This window comes from Rattus rattus, chromosome 10, assembly GCF_011064425.1.
Source record: "Rattus rattus isolate New Zealand chromosome 10, Rrattus_CSIRO_v1, whole genome shotgun sequence".
In the NCBI taxonomy this organism is placed as follows: domain Eukaryota; kingdom Metazoa; phylum Chordata; class Mammalia; order Rodentia; family Muridae; genus Rattus; species Rattus rattus.
The window spans coordinates 2,073,596-2,098,402 of NC_046163.1; the positions used below are offsets into that span (position 1 = coordinate 2,073,596).

At 42.6% G+C, this 24,807-nt stretch overlaps 1 protein-coding gene and 1 pseudogene across 1 annotated transcript; one reads left to right on the top strand and one right to left on the bottom strand.

Moving 5' to 3' along the window:
* Window positions 1–5,158: 5,158 nt before the first annotated feature.
* Window positions 5,159–23,618, bottom strand: LOC116911403 (annotated as a pseudogene).
* Window positions 15,124–21,263, top strand: Snrpe (small nuclear ribonucleoprotein polypeptide E). The gene is made up of 5 exons (XM_032915365.1): window positions 15,124–15,265; window positions 15,694–15,720; window positions 16,467–16,529; window positions 18,675–18,753; window positions 21,076–21,263. The coding sequence occupies exons 1-5, from the start codon at window positions 15,212–15,214 to the stop codon at window positions 21,129–21,131; spliced, it is 279 nt and encodes a 92-aa protein (XP_032771256.1). The 5' UTR covers window positions 15,124–15,211; the 3' UTR covers window positions 21,132–21,263.
* Window positions 23,619–24,807: the final 1,189 nt, after the last annotated feature.

The following is a 24,807-nucleotide window of genomic DNA, read 5'->3' on the forward strand; positions in this document are numbered from 1 at the left end:
GAGCTAAATCCCCAACCCCTTCTGTAGCTTTTTAATGTGCGATGCCCTCAACAGAAAATGCATGGGCTCCAATGTGAATGCTTAGTAGATAAAACTATTGTGGGACCCATTCTTAAACTAAAGCTACAGAGAAAGGGTACTGCTAGCTTTCAAGGTCATCTGCTCAAACCCAACAATTTTCAGACCAGCTTGTGTAGCTCAGGCTGGCCGTGAGCTTTCCTTACTCTCCTGCCTCTACCACCCAAGTGTTTAGATGGAAGCCGTGCCAGGCCGGGTCCAGCTAGGAACTAAAGCCAGAGTGTGGTGCAGTCCAAACCTGCAGTGGACCATTTAATCTGCAAAGCGATAAGGGCTATGGGGGCTGGAGAGACGGCTAAGCTGATAAAGGCGTTGGCCTCACCATCCTGGCAACCAGAGTCTAATAAAGACAGACTCCAACATTGCCCTCTGACTTCCCATGCTTAGGCCATGTCAGTGACTCAGCTTGAAGACGACCGTGCCCGGTGGCCTTGAGTTGAACCCTCCAGATGCACACAGTGAAGAGAACTGACCGCTGCATAGACCTCATTTCCACACGTGATGTGGGGCCTGTACACACCCATAAATGCACACACAAGTTAGTTTTAAACCTAAGCACACAGGAATCATTTGATCTTTACCATTTTCTTAACACTGCAGTAAAATGACCAAAACAGGCAGTGACTCCAGAGCAGCAGTCAGGTTTCATGATTGTGGTTGGTTGGTTGTAGTGAGGTTTAATGAGGCTTAACTGAGTAGGCCTATTGTTGGTCAGTACTTGGTTGGACTAAATTCCTAAGTAAGTGTCGCCTAAGTAGAAAGCAGTGAATTAAAACAATATTGCCTCTGTCCTGTTTTTTTGTTTGTTTGTTCTCATTGCAGGGAAACAATAGTCTATTGGGCTTAAACTGGTTTGCTTGTGAGGGAGCTTGAGTTGTTTTTTAAGGTGCAGTGTGTATAAGATAAGGGACTAAACAGATTAGGGAAACATTGAACAAGAGAGTGCCCCTGGAAGGACAAGGGAAGCAGGAACCCTACATGGAGCAGCCATGACAAGCTCTCAATGTCTTGTCTCCAAAAAGTTACCTGAAGGAAAAGTTACTTGTTTTGGCCTCGACTGCCATAAGGATTTTGGAGCCCCACTCTTGACAAATACAACAATTTTGAATTTACACTGTAATTAGATAATTTTTGTCACTAGGGATAGATGAGTTTACGTCAGATTCCTGCTCCCGAAGTCCTTAAACAATTGTGAGAGGGGAGTGAATGCCACTTGTGTGGGGATGCCTGTAGAGGAATCAGGTCACAAGATCCCTTGGAGCTGGAGTGACAGGCAGCTGCGAGCTGCCTGGCCCAATTGCTAAGGACTGAACTCAAGATCCTCTGGAAGAGCAGGTGGCCTTAGGAAATACTGTAAAACAGGAATCAGCCAGAGTAGTTGCCCTCACGCCTATAAGTCCAACAGTAGGGAGGCAGGAGGATAGTTCAAGGCCAGCCTGTGCTATATAAGAGAATTTCAGAAAAACAAGACTAACGAGGAGTGGAGTAGTACATTGTTTTTGGTCTTTTCTGAGACAAGGTTTCACTACATAGCCTTGGGTAGCTTGAGATTTGCTGTGTAAATCAGACTGGCCTGGCCTCTTAGAGATGTGCTTGCCTCTTTAATCCTAGAATTAAAGGTATGCCGCCATGCCCAGTTTAACAAATTTTAAGTAGACAATGAGCTGGAGTTTTAGTAGCTATTTTCTGTTTATTTATTTCTTTACTTTTTGAGAAGGGAGCTCATATGACCTCATACTTCTTAATCCTCTTGCCTGTAACTTCCAAATTCTGGGATTACAGGTATACATTACCATGTCTGGTTTATGTAGTAGTATTAGAGAATAAACCCAGGACTTTGTACATGTTCGGCAAACACTCTCCAACACCTCATCTTAAACGGATGATCTAAGCCACAAAGTGATGATCTAAAACTTGCTAATGCCTCAGCTCTCAAACATATGATCCTGTCTTTTGCCCTCTGAATATTTATGTTTGTTTGTTGGCACAGGGTTTCTACAAAGCCCCGCCTATCCTGGAATTCACTGTAGACCAGACTGTCCTAAAACTCAGACTTGTGCTGCTTCTGCCACAATGCTAGGTAGGATTCCTACCACGCTCAGCCCCTTTTGTCAATTTTTTTGCTTGCATGTATGTCTGCACCATTTGTATAACAGATGCCTGTAAACACCAGAAGAGAGTGTTAGATGCCCCAAAACTGGAAATACAGATTGTTATAAGCTGCCACGTAGGTGCTGGGAACCAAACCTGGATCCTTGGCAAGTAAAATGAATCCCTCTTAACTGGGAGCTATCTATCTATGTCTTCAGTCCCTGCCTTCATTCTTTATGTGGCTACCCACCTAAAAAAAGAAAAAAGGCGTGACCATTGGACTTCTTCCAAAGACTCTCCTTTCTCTTCAAACAAGGTCTCCACCAGGCATATGCTTCATTTACCCTGTATTTTAAAGTTATTTACCAGCTTGGCATGGTGGTACACACCCAGCAGTCTAAGAGACAGAGATAGGTGAGTTCAAGGCCAGTCTGGTCTACATAGTAGGTGCAAGACAGTCAGGGCTGTGTAGAGACCCTGTCTCAATGCCCTGCCCACCCCTAAAAGAAATTGTTTACCAGTAATTCCCATACCAGAAAGTACTAGGGGTGTAGACCAGAGGTAGAATGCTTTTCTACTATGCAGAAGACCTTGGATTGACTCCCCAGCACAAGGGGTGGGGTGGTGGGGGGAGAGAGAAGTTTTTAAGATAGATCTTTTGCTTGTCTTTAACAGTGTCTGTGCCATTAGTCCTCCCAGGCTGCCATATGCCAAATAGGTCAACATATTTATCAGTCCTTGAGAATAGAAGTCCTGGCCAGATAGATGGCACTTCTAGTGCTCCTTCTGACTGTGAATAGCTACTACAGTCTTCTTACATGGCTTGGCCTGTCTTATGTTCCCATGGAGAGATAGAGGCCTATGTGCTGTCTCTTAGTTTTTGTTGTTGTTGTTTGTTTGTTTATTTCATTGGGTACTGGGCATGGAACCCAAGACCTCATGTATGGGAGACAAGTAAGTACCTTACCCTGACCTACATCTCCAGCTCCCCTTACTCTTCTGAGGACACCAGAAATATGAAGTTAGGTCCCACACAGATCTCGACAACCTTAATTATCTCTTCAACCACAACTCTATCTCAAGAAATCGTTAAAAACAGAGGCTGCTTTATCTACAAATATGGCCCCATTCTGAAGTACTAGTAGCTAGAGCTTCAATAGAAGGTGTAATACAGCAGAAAGAATCCCATAAAGGATTCTTGGCTCATTTCAAGGCTTGCTGATCACTGCTGGACTGCCCTGTCACTTACTGTCTTTGTCATGATTGCAGTAGTCCTGGCCATCCTTTCAATGACAGATTCTGGATGAAACGGAACTTCATCTGAATGGAGAAAGATCTTAAGTCTTTGGGAAGTGGCTGGTTATGGTGAGGTTGAAAGAGCCAGAGTTGGGGCCAGTGGGAAAATTCCCACCACAAACCTCCAAGCACAAGGACCCCTCCCTTCCAGGAAGGAAAAAGCTGGCTTAGTTCTTGGAACTAAGCCAAACTGTCACACAAAGCTAACTGACTCCCAACTGAAAGTCCTGAAAAAGGTACACTGAGTCCTATCTGAACATTGTTACGCTCCACCAAATGCACATAGTATCCTGCCTAGTTACTATTGTGCAAATTCTGCCCCAATTGTTTGAATTCTGCCCCAATTGTACCCTAGGTATATAACTTTCTGTTAGAGTCTGCTCAGGGTCGTCTCCCCTTGAAGTGGGATGACCATGACATGTCAGAATGATTAAACTCCTCATGCTTTTGCATCGATCACCACTTCCATGAGTCTCATTCTAGAGGTCCTGGAAGAGGTTCAATTTGGACTTCACAATGTATGCCAATAATCCTAGCAATTAGGTCGAGGCAGGAGGATCAGTGCTAGCCTTGGCTACAGAGTAATTTGAGTCAATCTGGAGTATGAAAGCTACATGAGATACCAGGTCAATAAAATTAAATCACAGTCTCTCTCCAGCATACTTTACAGACACTAGGTATGTCATGAAAATTGCAAGAGTTACAAGACTATTATGATTAGTTATAAGCTAAAAAAAAAAAAAGGTTTCATCCAGGTTTCTGTTATTTATTATATTCATTGAATTGTGAAATATTCATATCAGTAAATACAGTATATATAAAATGACATTCTAGAGGCTGGAGAGATGGGTCAGTGGTTAAAAGCATTTCTTGCAGAAGACCCAGGTTCAATTCTTGGCACCCACATGTCTGCTCACAATTATAATTCCAGTTCCTAGGGAGCCAATATCCTTTTCTGACTTCTGTGGGTATCTCTCTTGCACAAAGTACACAGACATACATGCAAGCAAAACATTCATACACATATAAATCTTTTTACAATGCCATTCTGTACTTTTAAAAGTTTTTTTTTTTCATATTTTCTTTTGCTTTTTTGAGATGGGTTTCTCTGTATATCCCTGGTTGCTTTAGAACTCTGTAGACCAGGCTGTCCTGAAACTCAAAGATCTACCTGCTTCTGCCTTCTGAGAGCTGGGATTAACATCGTGCAACACCACGCCCAGCTATTTGAGAAATTGGAAACAAAACAACAAAGTTTTAAAATAAAATCCAGGAAGTTACCTGGCTTTAACAATTACAGATTCATAGCCAATCTGTTTCATATTCATTTATTTTATATGTATGAGTGTTTGCCGTCATGTATGTATATGTAATACATGTGTCCTTGGTGGCAACAGTACCCTGTTAATAGAACTGGAGTCACTGTTGCGAGCCATCATGTGAGTCCAGGGAACCTAAGTTAGGTCCTCTGCAAGAGTGGTGAGGGTTCTCAAAGGCTCAACTGTCTTTCCAGCCCCTCAGCTAATCTTGTTGCTCTCTTCCCACACCATTGTCCCCTATATGGTCTCTCATGGTTGGGACCAGGGGAAGATAAACAGGTAGCTGGGCACAACTGAAGGAAACACTTCTTAGGGTTGTAGTTATACGTGTAAATTCTACTACAGCCTAGGTTGAGATTGAAGTAAATCTCAAGTCAAGCAGACCAGTGCTTGCTTTTTTCCATTAGTATGTCATTGGCTACCAATCCTGTCAGGTCACAAGATATAAAAAAAGAGCTTCTGTCGATGCCGGCACCGACATGGCACCGAGAACTGGGCGTAAACCTGCGGGATTAAAAAAAAAAAAAACCCACACATATGCGGGTCATTCGTGTTAAGAGAGAATTCCAAATCTGTAGCTTTATTCACCGAATATATACCCCAAGTTCACCAGGTGGAAAATTCCAGGAAGCACAGTGGGAAAACCCGGCTTAAGGCTTCAGGAACAAAAGACCAAACACATGCCTCAAATTTACTGGGAGAGATCCAGGAAGACCAGCCTGAGTCCCAGGAACAAAGACTGAGAACAAAAGACAGGATGAATGGACCATCGCCCAGGTATGCCCAGGCGTGTGGCTACCGGGCCAGGGCATTCTTTTCTTTTCTTTTTTTTTTTTTTTTTTTTTTTTTGGTTTTTTTTTTCGGGGTTGGGGCCCGAACCCAGGGCCTTGGGCTTCCTAGGGAAGGGCTCTACCACTGAGCTAAATCCCCAACCCCCAGGGCGTTCTTTTGTTAGGAACAAAAGGACATGCATCAGCAGGGCTCAGCAGAGGTCAAACACTGCAGGGGACCCAGGAGCGTCCGACAAATCCCCCTTTTGTATATTTTATTAAGCAGCGCCTGTCTTAGGACATTTTGGGGTGGCAACCTCTTTCCCGTCTCTGGAAAAACTCTGCCAGTCTCAGAATTTCCTGTCTTAGGTGAGACTTGGTCCCAAAGAGTTGACCATCTTTGGTTAACTGCTTCTCGTAAAGGCTGAGCCGGATTTGGGCAGAGGGTTTGCCTCCTACCAAGGAGAGCAACACCTGCTTAGTTGATGCCCAGGACTGGGAGTGCTGTTTGCACATGTGAAGAGAAGCACAAAGCAGACTACTTCGGTGCCCTAGGGCCAAGACACGGAGGGCCATTGTCAAGCTGTTCCTGTTGATTTAAATTTAGAATTCCCAATTGTCAGCAACTACTCCAGAAAGTTTATCCACTGTGCTTGCCTTAACATCAGATTGGGGGAGGGCAATCCCAGACACTGCAGACATAGTGACTGCAGCAGCAATGGCTGCTACAATAGCAGCGAAGATGCCAAAGTCTTTCCCATGACAGTTCAGGATTGGCCATCCTTCTCTGGAACAACCCGCAGGCAATGGAACCATGCCTAAGATCTGCACAACCAGAGCAGAGTTCCCCAGTCTCCAGCAGCTTCACGCAGATGGCAGTCCTGCAAAGCCACAGACTGTGAAATGACAACACCAGTCACGGCAGCAACAGCCGCCGGTGGACTGAGGAGGGGCAGGGGTAATGTCTGGAGTCCGGTCTTCTCCACAAGCATGCAGCGGTGCATAGAGGGTGGGAGTGCAGGCCATGGTGGGACGGGACATGCAGTGGCAGTAAACAATGACTGCAGCAATGCCAAAATTTCTGTGACAACACAAAATGAGGGGGACTCCTCCGTCTTTCTCCAAGGGCACAGGAATGACTCCAGGGGCCCGAACCACAAGAGCTGAATCTTCATGTTTCCAGCATCAGCATGTCTTACCAGCCGCTCTGGCAGCTGGCACACTCCTCAGCAACCTGTAGAAAAAACACAAACATGCCCTCTCCCCCATATAAAATACCTGAACTGGATCATGCCATGTGCCAATAGGTGGATCCTTCCATGTCACCTAGGCATAAGCATGTCTACTTATAGGGTGCCATAAACACTCAGAGAGTTCCTTGGCATCTAAATTTTAAAATTTAAAATAAAAAGCATTATTTAAATAATTGTATGGCATACAGGGGTATAACTCCCCTTTTTTATTTATTAAGATATTGTTTATAAATCCTCGAAGATTAACACTATTATGTGATACAGGAAGAAACTGAGGACACTGAGGACTTGTATTTATAATTTGACTTCCATACCAAATTATTGTCTCCAGCATTATTGTTCTGGTGATATAAAGAATGAGATTGTTTGACTAATTGTTCCTATGTAAGGCCTATAATCTGCCTGGTAACATTGCCTTCCCTCACTAAGGGGTCTAGGCAATCTAGTCTGAGTTCTTAAATGGCCTATAAAGGAACAGTACATTCTCTGGAAGAGTGATTAGTTCTCTTAACCTCTGAACCATATCTACAATCCTATACAAGCTTTATTTACCTAAACATTAAACATTAATTAGAAATGCCAAGCCCTGTAAATATTGTCTAGGTTCAGCCTTACTTAGAAATACCTGAGCTGGCAGGGCGAGGCCGGAGTTGAGAGTGAGCAAATGGAGTCTTCCTCTTTTCATGAAGGTGTTCTATCAACTCCATTACCATTTCCAAAGAGTTAGGTATGAGTATATGGTTTTGTTTAATCAGTTTCCTGAGCCAGAGCTCTAAAAGGACAGGGAGTGGTCAGACATTTACACTGAAATCATCACTCACTGATTTCATGCAGAAAACTTGCCTCCAATCAGTTGTATAGCATAAATAACTGTAAAAATTTGAGGGCTAGCAATATCTAAAAAGGGAAAAAATAATGCAAACCATAAGTCACACATTGGCTATCAGCATAAGAATTGAAAGCTTGATTTTTCAACATTTAAAAAACAGCAGCTACAGCATGTAATTCAATAATCTGTGCTGAAGCAGGGGGAAACTCAAGAGAATAAACATGTAATCCAATTATATATGTTGCCTTCTCATTAGATGAACCATCTATAAATACAGTAAGTGTATTTTCTATGGGTTGCATGCACAAATTTACAGGAAATACAAAAGCATGCATAGAGTAAAATTATCAATTTTGCCTGAAAAAATTGTATATGTAATAGGTCAAATATCAGTATTTTGTAATAACCAATTTAATTGCTGTTTGGAATAAGGTATGTTTCACTAGGTTCCTTTTTAAAATACTTCCATGACTCTATCCTACAATTCTATATTAACACAACAACAGCTTCATAATAGGGCATTAAAACTTTTACTTGAAGAAGAAAAGTGAGTCCACATTAATGGTCCCTTTTGCCATGGACTACTGTAGGTACAAACAACCAACAATTGATCAGAGTCTATATAATTAATGTATCTGTTGTTGACACATAGCTTTCTCTGTTTTCTGCAAAGCTATTCTTCCCTCATCAGTTAATTGTCTAGAGGAATTAGGATTTGCATCTGCCTTGAGGATATCAAAGTCTTAAGTCCTCCATGGTAAGCTTAAGGTGAGGCTTAGCCAATTAATATATCTTTAGAAGCTTTAAAAATAATTCCAAATATTGAAAAGGAATACTGAATCTTTTCTGGAGCAACAGCTACTCCCCAAATATTAAAGCTCACTGTGAGAGTAAAGGTTTATAGTAAAAATGTCCATATACACTGAAAGATTCAAAGTCCTAACTTCTAACATTGAAGCAGTGACAAAATTACATAATATAGGGCTATTAGCCATTCTTTTGTAAAACCTTTTAATGATAACATTTCATGACCTCTCTAAAATTATAAGCAAGCTCACTAAATGAAAGCCTTTCACAATCGCCAGGATGTAAAGAATGGCATAAAAACAATCCTCTAAATCTATCTTGAAATGGCAGTTGGAGTAAGCAAACAGGCTGTAATGCTCTCACAAGTTCCATAAAAATCTCTATCTGTTTGACTTTTTTCTTAATTACAAATTTGTGTGAGTTACCCAATGTAACACTGGCAATCTTTAACCACAATCTATAAGTTCTCCTTGCAACACTAGAGCACAACCACAACTTTGGAAAGCAAAACTCAACCTCCAAACAATCTAGTCTCCAAAATCCAGTTTCTTCAAAACACCAAGTCTTTCCCTCATGTTGTGAAGTTTGACTGCCAATTCCTGCATATAAATGCATGATGGTGTGGTCTTCAATACCTCAACAAAGAGACATTGCCTGGTTTCTAGGATAAAATTCCATAAAAATATTATCCTAATTTAGACCTATTTCCCTGGGTTGGCTCATGCCACACGTTGTCTAGAATGACTCCATCCAAATTACCAGTTTTAAGTCAACTTTCTGTTACCAATGTTACAATTTTTTTTAAACATACCCAATAACTTAAAAGCCAATAGTCTATAACCAGGGCATATAGAGCACATTTATACATTTAAAACCAATCAGGAACAAAAATGAAGTGGCTACACATATCTTTAATATTTAGACCAAACACCATTTTTACTTTTTCTAGCTGTAATTTTAAGAGAAGCATCTTGTCACCTGCTAAGTCCAGTAATAAGTCAGGGATTTTTCTAAGAGAAACAGCCATCAGCTCCCTTACCATAGAAACTGAGAAGCTGCTGGCGCCTTTAAGATCAGCTCGTGCAGACGCTCAGCCCCTGGGAGCTTCTCCAGCTGACCTAGACTCCTAGCTACAGGTGCAGGGCTCCGAACGCCGATTGAAATGGTTTTTTTTTATTTATTTGTTCCTTTTTTGAAATGAGTTAAAACCAAATCAAGTCGTGATTGACCAGCAGATAAAGTTTTTACCATTTTTTATTTTGAACATGAAACATAAAACATTTAAGCAACCATAAACAAAAACCACAGACATAAACTGACAAACATGGATAACTTGGTGCACCAAGGACAGACAATAGACATAGAGGGAAAGAACTAGATGGGGTCCCACCTAAGGGACCCAGATATCCTACCTATGGAACCCAGAACCAGAAATAAGCATTTCTCCAATAGGAGCCAGCAAAGAGGCAGGACGTCTCCTGCCTTCCTTCTGTCCCTAGGAGAGCTCTGAAAAAGTTTAAGCTCATTTTCCTTCTCTTTCTCCAAAGTATCTGTGGAGAGTCTGGGAAAACTGTTTTTCTCAAACCCATTCTCTTTCATGTCTAGGGTGTAAACTATCTCTAGTCAAGGTCCAAAGACTAAAATATAACTCTAAAAGAACACATACGCAAAAATACTTTACCATTACCTTGTCCCTCCCCCCCACCTTTTTTTTTTTTTTTTAACAAGTTTTACTCATGCTAGCCCAAATCACCGAGGCCTTTTCTAGTCCATCTTACCCCAATACGTCCCTCCTCCTTCGCTGGCCAGCTTCCCGGGACGACCTGTCAGAAAACCTTCTCTTTCCCGGTCTCAGTGGGACCTCCATTTGTCGATGCCAGCACTGACACAGCACCAAGAACCGGGTCTAAGTCTGCGGGATTAAAAACCACACATATGCGGGTCATTCGTGTTAAGAGAGAATGCCAAATCTGTAGCTTTATTCACCGAATATATACCCCAAGTTCACCGGGTGGAAAATTCCAGGAAGCACAGTGGGAAAACCCGGCTTAAGGCTTCAGGAACAAAAGACCAAACACATGCCCCAAATTTACTGGTGAGAAATCCAGAAGGACCAGTTTAAGTCCCAGGAACAAAGACTGAGAACAAAAGAAAGGAATGAATGGACCATTGCCCAGGTATATGCCCAGGTGTGTGGCTACCGGGCCAGGGCGTCCCTTTGTTAGGAACAAAAGGTTTCTACATGCATCAGCAGGGCTCAGCAGAGGTCAAACAGTGCAGGGGACCCAAGAGGGTCGACATCCTTCAACCTTGATTACAGATGCACTGTATTACAATCTGTGGAATAATTTATTCCTTATAGACTGACAGATTGATTTCCTGTCTATATTTCCAATGATGGTTCAATAATCATATTATAGCGGGCTTAAGTTTATTTGAGGCTGGGGAGAAGAGATGAGATCAAAGCCAAGGCCACATATAGGATTGTTAGTCAAACATTACCAGAGAGCTAAACCCAGGCTTAAAAGTCGAACAAAGAAACCTCCGAAGAAATAAATAAATAAATAGGATGTACTGGAATTTAAAATTTAAATTACTAGAGTTTATATTAACACAAATTCCAAATGTGATTTAAAAAACAAATCAATAACCTAGGTGCTAGAGAGATGGCTCAGAAGTCAAGAGCACTGGCTGGAGAGATGGCTCAGTGGTTAAGAGCACTGACTGCTCTTTCAGAGGTCCTGAGTTCAATTCCCAGCAACCACACAGTGACTCACAACCCTCTGTAATGAGATCTGGTGCCCTCTTCTGGTGTGTCTGAAGACAGCTACAGTGTATCTATATATAATAACTAGATAAATCTTAAACGAAAAATCAAGAACACTGACTCCTTTTCCAGAGGACCTGGCTTTGATTCCAGGCATTTAAATAGTGGTTCACAATCATCTGTAGCTTCAGTTCTAGGAAATCCAGTGCCCTTTTCTGGCTTCAACAGGCACTAGGCACACATGCAGTACACACACCTACATGCAAAAATACCCCTACACATAAAATGCAAACAATAATGTTTTGCCAATCGATTGTGGGGTACACCTTTAATCCCAGCTTGGGAGGCAAAGGCAGGCGGATCTCTGAGTCTGAGGTCAGCCTGGTCTGTCTACAGAGTCCAGAATAGCCATGGCTACACAGAGAAACCCTGCTAAAGAACAAAACCAAACAATCAAGAATGAAAACCAGTAATGTTTTAAAATCTGATAATCTGATTCTAAAGTTGATATTTAAAAAAGGAAAATCTACTTACTTCCCACCAAATAAAATACAAAGCTGGGATACATACAGTAGTGACACTGTAGTGACACTAGGTCATAAGTAAACATGAAATGACTGGACAAATACAAACCATACAAAATTGACCAGCCCCAAACGTTGTCAACTGTCCTCTACCCAGGCTAAAACACCCCATTTGTATTACAGTGTGTGTTCCCATGCATGTACGGATAAGTTTTGTTTTTGTTTTTTGTTTTTTTTAGCTTTTGTGTATCTGCAGCTGTCCTGAAACCTGCTTTGTAGACCAGGGTGGCCTCAGACTCAGAGATTCGCCTGTCTCTGTCTCTCAAGTACTGGGATCAAAGATGTGCTACCATGCCTGACAAGTATAAGGCTTTTAATGTCTGACGCATGTGTGGAGGTCAGAGGACGGCTTTCAGGAGTTGGTTCTTTCCTTCCACCTTTATGTAGAATCCAGGGACTGAATTCCCGACACCAGGTTTCATAGCTCATGCCTTTTCCTGCTAAGCCATCTTGCTGGCCCTGCAAAATCATTTTGTTTTAAGGAAAAAGAAATCAGGGCTGGAGAGATGGCTCAGTGGTTAAGAGCACCGACTGCTCTTCCAGAGGTCCTGAGTTCAATTCCCAGCAACCACATGGTGGCTCACAACCATCCATGATGGGATCTGATGCCCTCTTCCGGTGTGTCTGAAGACAGAGACAGTGTACTCATATACGTAAAATAAATAAATAAATCTTAAGAAAAAAAAAGAAATCATATACGACATTTCTGACGAGTTGTAGAACCGCTTACATGAATCGTTTATAGGATTCAACTCACCAAAGTTTAAAATTCAGAAAATGCATAAGTACTGAAGTAGTTAGGGGTCTTTGCATTTGAGATGGCGTGGGTCTGTGTGGGCTCTTTCCACGATGCCTCTGAGGGCAGTAGATTGCTTATGTTTGGAGTGTGATATGTTCTTTTTAAAGACATAATTTCAATTCCCCCATGTAAAAAAAAATTAAGTGTAGGGAGCCGTATTGGATTTGGGCCTGGCCGTTTTGTGACTGTATAGCTCAAAGTGGCTACGTGACTCTTGGCTGCATGGCCACACATACTCCTCTAAGATGACTGCCATAAAACCTCGAGATTGTGGGACAAAAGCCTCTCCCATGAATTTACGGCACAGGAAGATAATATTCATGGGATGCTTCAGCCCAAGCAAATATCTCCTGAGTCAACACCCGGTGTCTCCACTGCCTGATCTCATCGTCTACCGCCTGACCTCTTTGCCTCCTGCTATCACTGCCTATACCCTCATCTCCCCCTCCTTTGTGTTTCACAAAGGTCACTCCCCCTACCTGAAAGCCTTAAAAGCTGTAACGTTCATCCCAATAAACGAGACCTTGACAATAGAATCTTGCTTGGTCTCCTTCTTCTCTCGCCCCCCATTGGCCCAAGGGTAGTGCCCCTTCGGAACCCTGAATAACTGGACCCGCTGGACGGGTCAATTAAGTTTCTTTTTGTAGCTTAAAAATAGCTTTCATCCAGGTGTGGTGGCACATGCCTTTTGACTCAGCACTCTGGCGGGAGAGGAAGGTGGATCTTTGTGAGTTCAGGCCAGCCTGGTCTACGCTGCAGCAAGTTCCAGGACAGCCATGGCTACAAAATGAGACCCTGTCTTTAAAAAATAAAAAAATGGGGTTGGGGATTTAGCTCAGTGGTAGAGCGCTTGCCTAGGAAGCGCAAGGCCCTGGGTTCGGTCCCCAGCTCCGAAAAAAAAAAAAAAAAAAATGAAAGCTTTCATCATAATACTTTTCTAAGATTGGAGTTCCTGTTATTCTCATCTGAAGAAGACCCTTAGGTTCTGTTTTTTGACTTAAGTGTTATCTCTTAAAGTGCCAGCCCCCTTACATACCATCCAAAAGCCTTTCAAGTCTGAGCTTCCTTATTAGAAAGAGAATATTTAAATAAATGCTAAATATCAAACATTCTAAAGTATTAGATAAAATTTGAACCAGGTCAGAAGCCCTGTCATAACAGAAAACTGAGTAGGCTTGCCTACTAATGTAGGGACGTTTAATCAGCCCCTTTTCTTGCTAGTTGTGTTATGGGATGGGGGTCTCTAACTGAGACCAGGCTTTAACACACACGCACATCCAGATGGATCCTGACTTACAATTCTTCATCCTAAAGATGGTGCGAAAGCAATATGAATTCCATAAAACTCAAGACTTTGCATTTCAAATTTTGATCCTTTCCCTGGTAAGCTGCTCCAGATACTTTCTGGTGAGGTGGGGGCAGCTGCAGCTTCGAGAAAGGCTGATTTGTGGTGTTGGTGTCGAGTAGGCTAGGCATAGACATTTTCCACCATTTTATGTGTGCATGTCTGTGTATATGCACATCTGCATGTGGAGTCCGAAGGATGTCATCAAGTGTCCTTCCGAGCCACTCCTCATTATATCCTTTGAGTCAGGGTCTCTCATTGAACCTAGGACTTGAAGCTAGAGGAGTTGGCCATCACTCTCAGGTGTCCTCCTGTCTCTGCAATCCCAGTGCCGGAATTATAGGCACATCATTTTGTGTAGGTGCTGGTGACTGACCTCACGTCCCACCTACTGAATCATCTCCCCTGGATCGTAGGTATCTGTATTAAATGCATTTATTTATTTATTTATTTATTTATTTATTTATTTATTTATTGACTTACATTTCCAACTTTTGAAACAAGGCCTCATGTAGCTTGGACAGATCTGGAATGCATTATTTAGCGGACGACCTTAAGCTAATACTCTTGCTTGAGCCTTCCACAAGCTGAGATTACAGAGAGTGCAAATCCTGTACAGTTTAAGGAATATTTGTGCACTACTGCCTCCTTGAATCTTCACACACACACCCCTTGCCGGACTGAGATGGTGAGGCCTAATCACTTATTATCATTGGTCACACAACTAAGAGGGATTTTGAGCCCAACAAGCCGATCAGTTGGATTGCCATCTTCGGTTACCACCTCAACAGTAACTCTCCATAAAGGTGATGAGGGTTGAATCTGTTATTGAGCAAACCACAGCTACATCACTGCTTCGGGCATGACAATCCAGACGCTCTGGGGCCCAAAACGAATAAGGGAAGTCTGCAGATGGTTTTGGACAATATGCCGCCTGCCTGGAGGCCACCAGACCTAAAATCCAGAGCAATTCTCAGAATAGCACCTAAGCAGAGGTAAACCTCTCAGTGCAGGCGCCTGGCCAAAGCCCTGAGCGCCTTCAGCCTACCTCCAGGTGGCGCTGTAGGACAGACCTCGGTTTCAAAGAGCGGTGGACTCGGAAGGCGGCCGGCGGAGGCTATAAGCATAGAGAAAAAGAGGCTCCGTGGCTAGAGAGGCGTTTCCTAGCCACTGGCCCGCCGACGACCACAGGCACTTCCGTTTCCAGGTCTTGCTTCCGGAAGTCGCTTGCTGAGGCGGTCTTCCTATTCGTGTGGTCTTTGTGACTTCCACCATGGCGTACCGCGGCCAGGGCCAGAAGGTGCAGAAGGTGATGGTGCAGCCCATCGTATCCTCCGCGGCGTGAACTCTGGGCTTTGGGTCCGTAGGCGCTGTGAGCGTGGGCGGGAACAGGGCAGCCTGGTACGGGCCGCTTCCCGTGAGGCCCCGGGGCGGACTGAGGAGGCCGGAAAGCGCGCGGAGTTGAAGGGCCGCGGGAGGCGGGCTCGGGTGTACTGTGGCGGGCATGCGGTACGGAATGGAAGCGGGGTCGACAGAATAGGAGAGGAGGATGTGGGTCATCAGGAAGTTTTGAGAAACGAGGCCGGTGGGGAGGGAGTGCCTTTCGAGTTTCTAGTGCATCCCGAGTGCTTGCTGCTGATGGACACTAGTGCTTGCGTGAGTAGCCCGGCCTGGCCTTAGGGCGCTGGAGAGTCAGACAAGATTGGGAGCAGAGTAACTACTGTTTGTATGTTTTCCTTGATCGCTGTGGTACAGAACCTTATCTTCAGATACTTGCAAAATGTACGTAAGTTACTTGTTTCCTTATTATTATTGAAATGAAAGTTGGGCCTATTTGATTATTTGTATCAACTTCTCTGATCCTAGTGCTTAGACTTAAAAATTGAGGGTTGGGGGCACCACAGTTGAGGATAAGGTCCCAGGGGAAGCGCTAATTAATAAAATGGTGTATGTCCATGCCTAATTTAAGCATGCACACAGTTACCATTATTCTCCAAGAACAAAATCATTGATTTCATAGAATTTGTCATTGGAGTTAGCAGTGACAGGTGTATATTGCTTTTTCCTTAGTAGCACTTAAAATGGAGAGAAGACACAAAACAGGTGGGGGGTGTGGCGTGGGGGGGAGTTAGATACAGAGAAACTAGTGGCAAATGGTCTTTGGGGAGATTTTCACGGTATTTTTAGAGTGTTACAGCACAAATGAAAAACAGTTTTAAGCGATTGTAATTTTTAATCGTCAGATTTGCTTTGTGCTGTCCTGTGACCAGTTTAAACTGTAAGTGTATTCATGCCAGAAGCAAAAATAAATTTTCAGAGTAGGAAAATTTGTTTGAACAGCCCTGTTGGAGCATTTGTTAAATGTTTCTCAGCAGATTCACCAGAGTTGCTAGCTCTTAGATGTAGACTAACTATTCTAATTTTTGGCTTATATTTATTGGCATTTTTAAGGTAAGTCATTTATTGTGGAGTCAAAGTAATGGGGTGGGATATGTTTACTGTTTCTAAAATCAATATTTTTATTCCAGAGATCTCGAATTCAGGTGTGGCTGTATGAACAAGTGAATATGCGGATAGAGGGTTGTATTATTGTGAGTATCCAGACTATTTTTCCTCAGGTTGTTATCAGAAAAAGACATCTCAGAAGATGGCCAGAAAGAGCAATATATACAAGGAGTCAAGGACCCAACCCAAGAAAGCTCTTCAGAGCTTGAGTTTTATTTGTTTATTTAGCCTCCTCTCCTTGCTTCGGTTGATAGGGGTAGATAGTACTTTTCTTAAAGGGAAGAAAGAATTAAACTTTTAAGAAGAGCTTAGTTTGTGAGGAGAAGGAACAAAAAAAAAATCAAAATGAGAGGGGGATGGGGAGTGCTAGAGGACTGTGATTCTGGATTAGATAATCCCTGAAGAGAACCGGTAGGGTTAGATGAGACTTCAGCTTTTTGTTTGGTGCTAGGGATCAAACCCGGGTTTTGTGGATACCAAGCACCTGCTCTACCACACAGCTACAGTCTCAATAGGTTTTTGTTATTTTAGATTTATTTGTCTGAGTGTTTTGCCTGTGTGTGTTTAGTGCCCAAACAAGTCAGAAGTTGTCGGCTCACCTGAAGATGGGTGGTTCTGAGCCTCCATGTGGGTGCTGGGAACCAAACCTCAGTCGTTTGCAAGAGCAGCAAGGACTCTTAACCACCGCACCATCTCTCCAATCTCTGTTGTTTCTTTGTGTGAGGCAGTCTTATAAGAGAGACTTAACACGTGCAAATCCTCTTGTCTGAGCCTCTACAATGTTAAGATTGTGGAAACTTTAAAACAGATTTTTTTTAAAGATTTATTTATTTGTATGTGTGTTGGTGTTCTGCCTGCCATTATTTGTGTGAGGGTGCCAGATCCCCTGGAACTGGCGTTATCAACAGATTGTGAGCCGCCATGTGGATGCCAGGAATTGAATCTGGGTCCTCTGGAAGAGCAGCCAATGTTCTTAACCACTGAACTATCCATTGTTAATTTGGAGGCAAGAGATTGCTGTGTAGCCCAGTAAGGCCTTGAACTTTTGATCCTACCTCAGCCTCCTGAGGTTTATAGACATTTGTTACCCATGTTCAGCCTCACTTTTTTTTTTTTTTTTTGACAGTGATGGTAGGGGAGTTTTATACATATTCATGTGTGGGTATATATGCAAGCGGTATCTTTTATTGCTCTCTGCTTTTTTGAGACATGATCTCATGGAGCCTAGAACTCATGGACTTGAGAAGACTAGTTGGCCAGCACTAGTTGCAGCTGTATACCACTGTGCCCTGCTTTGTTTGAGTGGTAGAGATTCAAACTCATGATTGCATGTACAATTGAAGTGTCTCTCAAGTACAAGTACTTGATATCTTGTAGATACCAAGAGTGTCTATCTATCAATAATCTCCTAGCAGTTGGTGAGCAAGCACAGTAGTTAGTGGGAATCGTGTTTGTGAGGAACATGGGAGAGCAGTGGCAGAAAGTAATCTGTGTGCACATACTGGATTGGGTAGTGTCCAGCAGGCTTACCTGGCGAATGTTTTCCTCTAAGAGGTTGAAGTACTTTGGATCTCATTCTAGCTTTCTTTGTTATTTAAAAAGAGGTAGACTGGGGATGCAGCTTAGTAGTAAGCCACTTGCCTAATGTTTAGAAGACCCTGGGTTAATCCTCAACACCATCTCTGCCCAAAAAAAGATTGAAAATGCCCCAAGAATTGGGCATGTCACATTTGACCAGGCATGGTGGCACACACCTGTAGTCTCAACACTTGGAATAGAGAGGGATAGGAGGATTAGGAGTTTGAGGCTTTCCTTGACTGTATGGGAAGTTTGGGGCCAACTTAGGCCACATAAGACGCTGTCTCGGAAATAAGGGGCTCAGCAGATAAAAGCATTTACTATTCTCGCAGAGGACCAAGTTCAGTTCCCAGTGTACACCTTCGATGGTCACAACTGCCTGTACTTCTGGCAGGTGGATTAGTGCCTCTGCCCTCCTTAAGCACCTATACTAAGGTGCACAGATGCATCCAGAAATAAACACACATGTAACAGAAACAAAATGAAAAACTTTAGAAATACAAATAAGTTAATAAGAAGATGCTTTAGGTGTTTGGGTTGACAAATCAGTGATAGCATAAAATTCTAAAATTAATTGGTATTTCTGAATCTAATTATTCTTTTAGAATGTCTGATGCGATTTATTTGAAAATGATTGTCAATTGACTTTCCAGGGCTTTGATGAGTACATGAACCTCGTATTAGATGATGCAGAAGAAATTCATTCTAAAACAAAGTCAAGAAAACAACTGGGTAAGGATATAGTTGGCTTTACAGATTTCTGCTTATTTCACTGGCAGACTTGAAAGGCCTGTAGCTGAATTCATATTTAAATTTATAAAGTTGTGTTTGAAGGGAAAAGCACACTTCCTAATCCATCTTCCTGCCACTTATTCTGTAACCCACTCCTTTTTTTGTTTTGTTTTGTTTTGTTTTGTTTTGTTTTGTTTTGTTGATTGATAGGGTCTCATGTAGCCCAGGCTAGTCTCAGTCTTGCTAAGGATAACAAATTGAACCCCTGGTCTTCCTGCCTCCCCCTTCCAAATTCTAGGATCATAGGCATTGCAACCATGCCTGGCCAAGAATGTTAAATTTAATGGTTGTTACTCATGTTTACTTATATTTAACATTAAATAGAACTTGACACAGTTGAATACTTCCTTACAATACTTTGATCTCCTGGGTCTGTGACATGGTACATGAGTTATTATTACTCATCTTTGGTTTTTTCTTTTCAGGTTTCTTTATATTCATCTTTTTTACCCAGCCATTAAATATTTGGGTCTGGGTTCCAGCTCACCTTTGACAGTCTTCCCCCTAGGCCAGCAGTTCTCCACCTTTGAGGGTTGAACAGTTGTTTCACAGGAGTTTCCCAAGAACATCAGAAAACTCAGATATTTACTTTACGATTCATAGCAGCAGCAAAATTATAGTTACAAAGTAGCAATAAGAATAATTTATTGTTGGGGGTCACCACAACATGAGGAGCTATTATTAAGGAGTTGCAGCAATAGGAAGGTTGAGAACCACTGTTCTAGCCGCTTACTACAATCGATCTGCACATTGACTTCTTTCTTTATGTGTAGCCCAGACCTCCTCTCTGAACCTGTTTAAGGTTCCATGTGAAATGTTTCCAAGGCAGCTTGTCAGAAGCCAGTGTCATTTCCTGCTTACATACTGGTTAGAGTGGGTTTGGTGTTCACGTCCTAACTGAACAGCAGTTTCCACTACGTTTGCTAAATTATGTAGCTCCCTTATCCGTTTTAAGTTGCTCTCCAGACGTAGCCATCCTTTTGAAATGTTTGAAATTTTCCATTGTCTGTTTTTCCTATGAGTCTGACATTGTTGCATCTGGCCTTATCTCCGCTCATCTTGGGTCGCACTGTCCCACTTTCTGAGCAGATACCATGCTTGTCTTTCAGTTTGTTTTTTGTTTTTTCCTTTCTGGTTGTTTTTTAGTTTTTCAAGACAGGGTTTCCCTGTAATAGTCTTGGCTGTTCTGGAACTCTCTGTAGACCAGTCTGGCCTCGAACTCACAGATCCCTGCCTCCCCAGGGTGCTGGGATTAAAGGTGTGTGCCACCATTGCCCAGCTCTTCTTCTAGTTCCTTAAACCTGCACGTTGGCCCACTTCCTGTTTGAGGTAGGATCTCCCTGTTCAGCCCTGGCTGGTCTTAATGCTGAGGTCCTTGCTTCATTTTCTGAATGACAGTGTTACAGGGCTACCACACCGACGTCGCACTTGATTCCACCAAATACTTCTGTTTATGTTGTTCACTGATCAGGCAGCTTTCTCTAAGAAACCCAAATTTAATTTGTTTTCACTTGGGATGGGAGAGCACACGATGTGCTATGTCGAGTTTGTAGTGAATATTTATTTTATCGTTGTCTCTTTGTTAGACTGCATGCTCCATAAGTGTATGAGTCATGTCCTCTCTGGTTCCTGTAAGTGCAGTAACTTATTAGTGCTTGACACATAAACTCAGAAAAGCCCAGGTAACAAGAAAACCCATGGTCTCATTAAGAGATATTTTACTGAGGTCATTTTATCTTTTGTTAGAATAGTCAATGCTCACTGACACATTTATTAATGATGGAGTGCAGGTATCGCTTTCCCAAACCCTAATGACCAAAGTTGGATAGCTGAAAGTAGCTTCTAAGAAATGACACTGTGTTTATTTGCTTCTGAGGTGCTCTAACTCTAGCCCAGGCTGTCCAGTCTTACCTTAGCCTTCCAGTACTGGGATTGCAGGTGCCCACTATCCTACCCAGCGAGAACTCAAAGTCTGCAGATGGAACTGAGATGTACACTGACAGACATTCATTTCTAAACCTTCATATAAACTTATTGTCAGGAGATCCTTTTCACTAAAACAGTGCTTTTTGTTCTGTTGTCACTGAAAGCCCAGTAGACCTGGTGGAAACCTTCAAAATATGGACATTTGAAAATGTTCACATGTCTTTATAAGAGAAGTGTTTCAAAATATTATTCAAAACCAAATTCTGAGGCTAAAAGATAAGTATATGTCTCTCTGTGATTATTAACAGCTTTTGTAACACTTTTCTGTTGTTACAGGTCGGATCATGCTAAAAGGAGATAATATTACTCTGCTCCAAAGTGTTTCCAACTAGCAGTGGTCAAGCAGGGGAGAGGTTGAGAAGGGGTTCAGGGGCCTGCTGGTGACTACATTTACTCATCCTGTTTCACTTGTACATTCTCATTGGGGTAAAAATAAATGTGAGCTTGTTTTTGTTACAATTTTACATTGTTTGATTCTGGTGGCAAAACGCTTTTACCTAGTGTTGGTATTTTAAGGTTTCTGAGGGTTTCCAGTCCCCCTTGACATTTGCTTTTCTCAGCATGGATCTGCATATTCTTGAGGCAAAGAGTAAGAATTCTGCCTGCGTAGGTAAGCTGATACGGTTAAGTAAAGGGGCTGGGGTATTAAAGATAGACGAGTTTTGTTTTTTACCAAAGATGTACTCAATCAGTTCTAAGTGCTTGGGGCAGGGAGTGTAATTCAGCACTAAGTGCTGTCTGTCACACACGAGGCCCTGGTGTGATCCCCCGCATTGCAGAAACAGAAACCCACTGCTGACTTCTGGGTACTACAACACTAGCATTTCTAAGTGCAGGAGGTTGAAGACATGCTTGTGGTTCCATTTGCTTAGCAATTTCTGAGTCACTGAAGACTTCAAGAATTTTATCATTAAGATCTGAATGTGGAAAACAGCATGGTGTCCTGTGCCTGTGTCCTAGCAGGAGAGGGGAGGGAATGGTGTGAAGGCCTTGCGTCCAAGCGAGACGACAAGACTGGCTCAGGAGCAGACTAGGAGGTGTATTTGAGCAGGACACCTTTAAAGGACACTTAAGTTTAAAAAATTACTAGGAAACTATTGGGAATTGGTAGTTTGGGAAAGACCACAAACACCTGGTACATTAGTTGTTGGGTAAAATAACAGCATACTGAAAAGGCTTGTCTGTTCTTACCTTTAAAGATTTCCGTTCCTTCCCAAGTGATGATGCTGCTTGTTTGGTCTGCAGAATGTCTCAGTGGGTAGACATTTTCAAGCTTAGGACTGGAGTTAGGACCCAGAACATAGTGAAAGTTGGCTGCTTTGTTGTGGTCTGGCTGTGATAGAAATGGAACCGAGGAACAGCGTCTGCAAGCTGAGGGTTAGTGATAGACTTCCCCAAGGTGTAAGGGCGGAGTGTGTGAGGAAGACATATTGTGTCAGTCATACACAAATGTGCCCCCCTCCCCAAACAAAACAAAACAAAACTTGGTTTCTTTGTGGGTTTGTTGTCTGGGTTTTTGTTTTGTTGAGTTAGAAGGGAGGGGGAGAGATTGTTGGTTTGTTTTGTTGGTTTGTTTTCCATTATAGTTCTGGCTATCCTAGAACTCACTAGACCAGGCTGGCCTTGAACTCACAGATTCACCTGCCCCTGCCTCCCAAGTGCTGTAATTAAAGGTGGGAGCCACTGGTATCTAGTGTCTTTTTAAAGATTTTTTCAATGAGGATGTACATGCTCCTAACAGCAGAAATACTGGGGTCAGGACAGCTAAGAGTCAGTTCTTCATGTGAGATTCAGGGATTGAAGACCACTAATCAGACTTAAATTGTGTGTGTGTGTGTGTGTGTGGTGTTGGCGTCTGTTAGTCTGCGTATGTACATATGCATGTATACCAGTGCCATGGCCATGTGTGTAGGTCAGAAGACAACTTTAATGAGTAGATTTCTCTTCCTTGAGGTATGGAATCCAGATGTCTAGCTGAGGTTGTTGCTAACATCCAAGTGCCTTTGCCCAGGAAGCGATCTTCGATCTTGCTGGCCTCTTTTCTTTTTCAGTTTTCATGTGTGCACATGTCTGTGTGTATTTGTCTCTTGAGACTATCTACTAGTGCCTTTGGTGGGTGGGCGGACCCAGTTATGATCTTTAAGATCTTCATGGTTGAGGGTAGCTCTTTTAGCCATTTTCCACCCAGCCACTGGCTCTTACATTTTTTTCTCTTTTAGGTGCTGACTTTCTGGGTAATCCAGGCTGACCTCAGGTTCATGATCCTGCCTCAGTCTGCCAAGTGCTGGGACTATAGCCATATACCAGTGTGACTGGCCGGCTCCTAGTTTGTTTTATTTTGGTTTTGGAACAGGGTCTCATATAGTTCAATCTGGACTCAAATTCAATATTTAGGTCAGTGTACCTACCTTGAACACCATATTTCTTGTCTCTACCTCCCAAGTGTTAGGATCGCCAGCATGGGCTATTTCTGGTTGTATGCAGTGCCGTGGATTAAACTAAGGTCCCCACGAATGTTGGGCCAGCACTCTACTAACTGAGCTACATGCCAGGGTTTTTGTGTGACTAAATACCTCCTTCCTTCCTCAGGATTTTCTTCTTTCTCTTTTTTTTAAAGTTAGCATTCAAAGTAAAACATTCATGGTGGCATTTCCATCCATACGTCATTGTATTCTGATTAGTCCCTCCCTTTCTTCTGTCTTCTATCCCCATCTGTCTGGATCCTTCCTTCCCCTAAATGGTCCACCTCCCTTTAGGTTTCCTCGATAGAACTTGTCTTCTGAGCCTACTGGATTTCTCTTAGTATAGCGATTGCCCATTTTATCTATTTCCTTGTCAGGGTGATGATTTTCTTATTTCTACAGATGAATGGGATTTGCTGTATATTCCATGCTCTCTTACTTCATTCATGGTAAGGGACATTTAGGCAAACTTGTGAAAAGTGTCACCGTCTCCGATATTGAATCCGAGCCGTATGACGTTTCTGTCTTTACTGTTTTGAGAAAGCTCCATGCTGACTTTAGTGATGGCTATATAGCCAGGTTTATAGCCTGAGCACAGCCGTACGAGGCAAGTCTCTCTCTAGCACCTTCACCGGTATTTGGTAACTTTTTTCTTTTTTGATGGTAGTTGTTTGATTGGGGTGAGGTGGAATTTAGATTGACGTGTGTGAGAGAGTGTTCCACATGGAAGTTCTAGGTCCTCATCCTCCACTTAGTTTCAGAGATTGTTGTCCACCTCTAAATGTGACAAGCTGGCTGGCCCATGAGCTTCCAGGGGATCACGTGTCTCCATGTCTAATCTCAGAAGTACTGAGCTTACAAACATACTCCCCTGCTTGCCATTATGTCAGTCTGGGATCAAACTCGTGTTCTCATGCTGTGCTAAGCATTTTATTCCCAGAGCCTAGCCCTAGATCCTCAAATCAGCCCCTTTCTATCTCTCTCTCTTTTTCTGTGTGTCTGTCTTTCTGTCTGTCTCTGTCTTTCTCACACAGGGTTTCTCTGTGTTAGCAATTCTGTCTGTCCTGGAACTCACTATGTAGACCAGGCCAGCCTTGAAAGGTGTGTACCACCACTGCCCAGGCTCCTCAAATCATTTTTTTTCTCTTTTTTTTTTCTCAAATCACTTTTAATTTGCATTTCTGTTGGCTAAGGATGTTCAATACTTTGTCAGGAATTGGTGATTTTTGAAAACTGCAGTTTACTTGTCCAGTTCTTCATTAGATGGTTTGGTTTGGGTATTTACACTTCCTTAAGTTCTCCATAGATTCTGTATACGTATGTGGAGATCAGGAGACAACTTGTGGGAATCTGTTCACTCCTTCCGTAATTTGGGTTCCAAGTATGCAATTCAGGTCATCAGTATCGGTGGTGAGCATCCTGACCCACCAAACTGTCTCCCTGGCCCCAAGAGATCTGGTGCTATTTGTCTTTGTGACTAAGTCCACATTCAGCTTTCAAAGTCATAGCTTTGCCTTTTAGCTTTTAGTATCTTGACTCCACTATG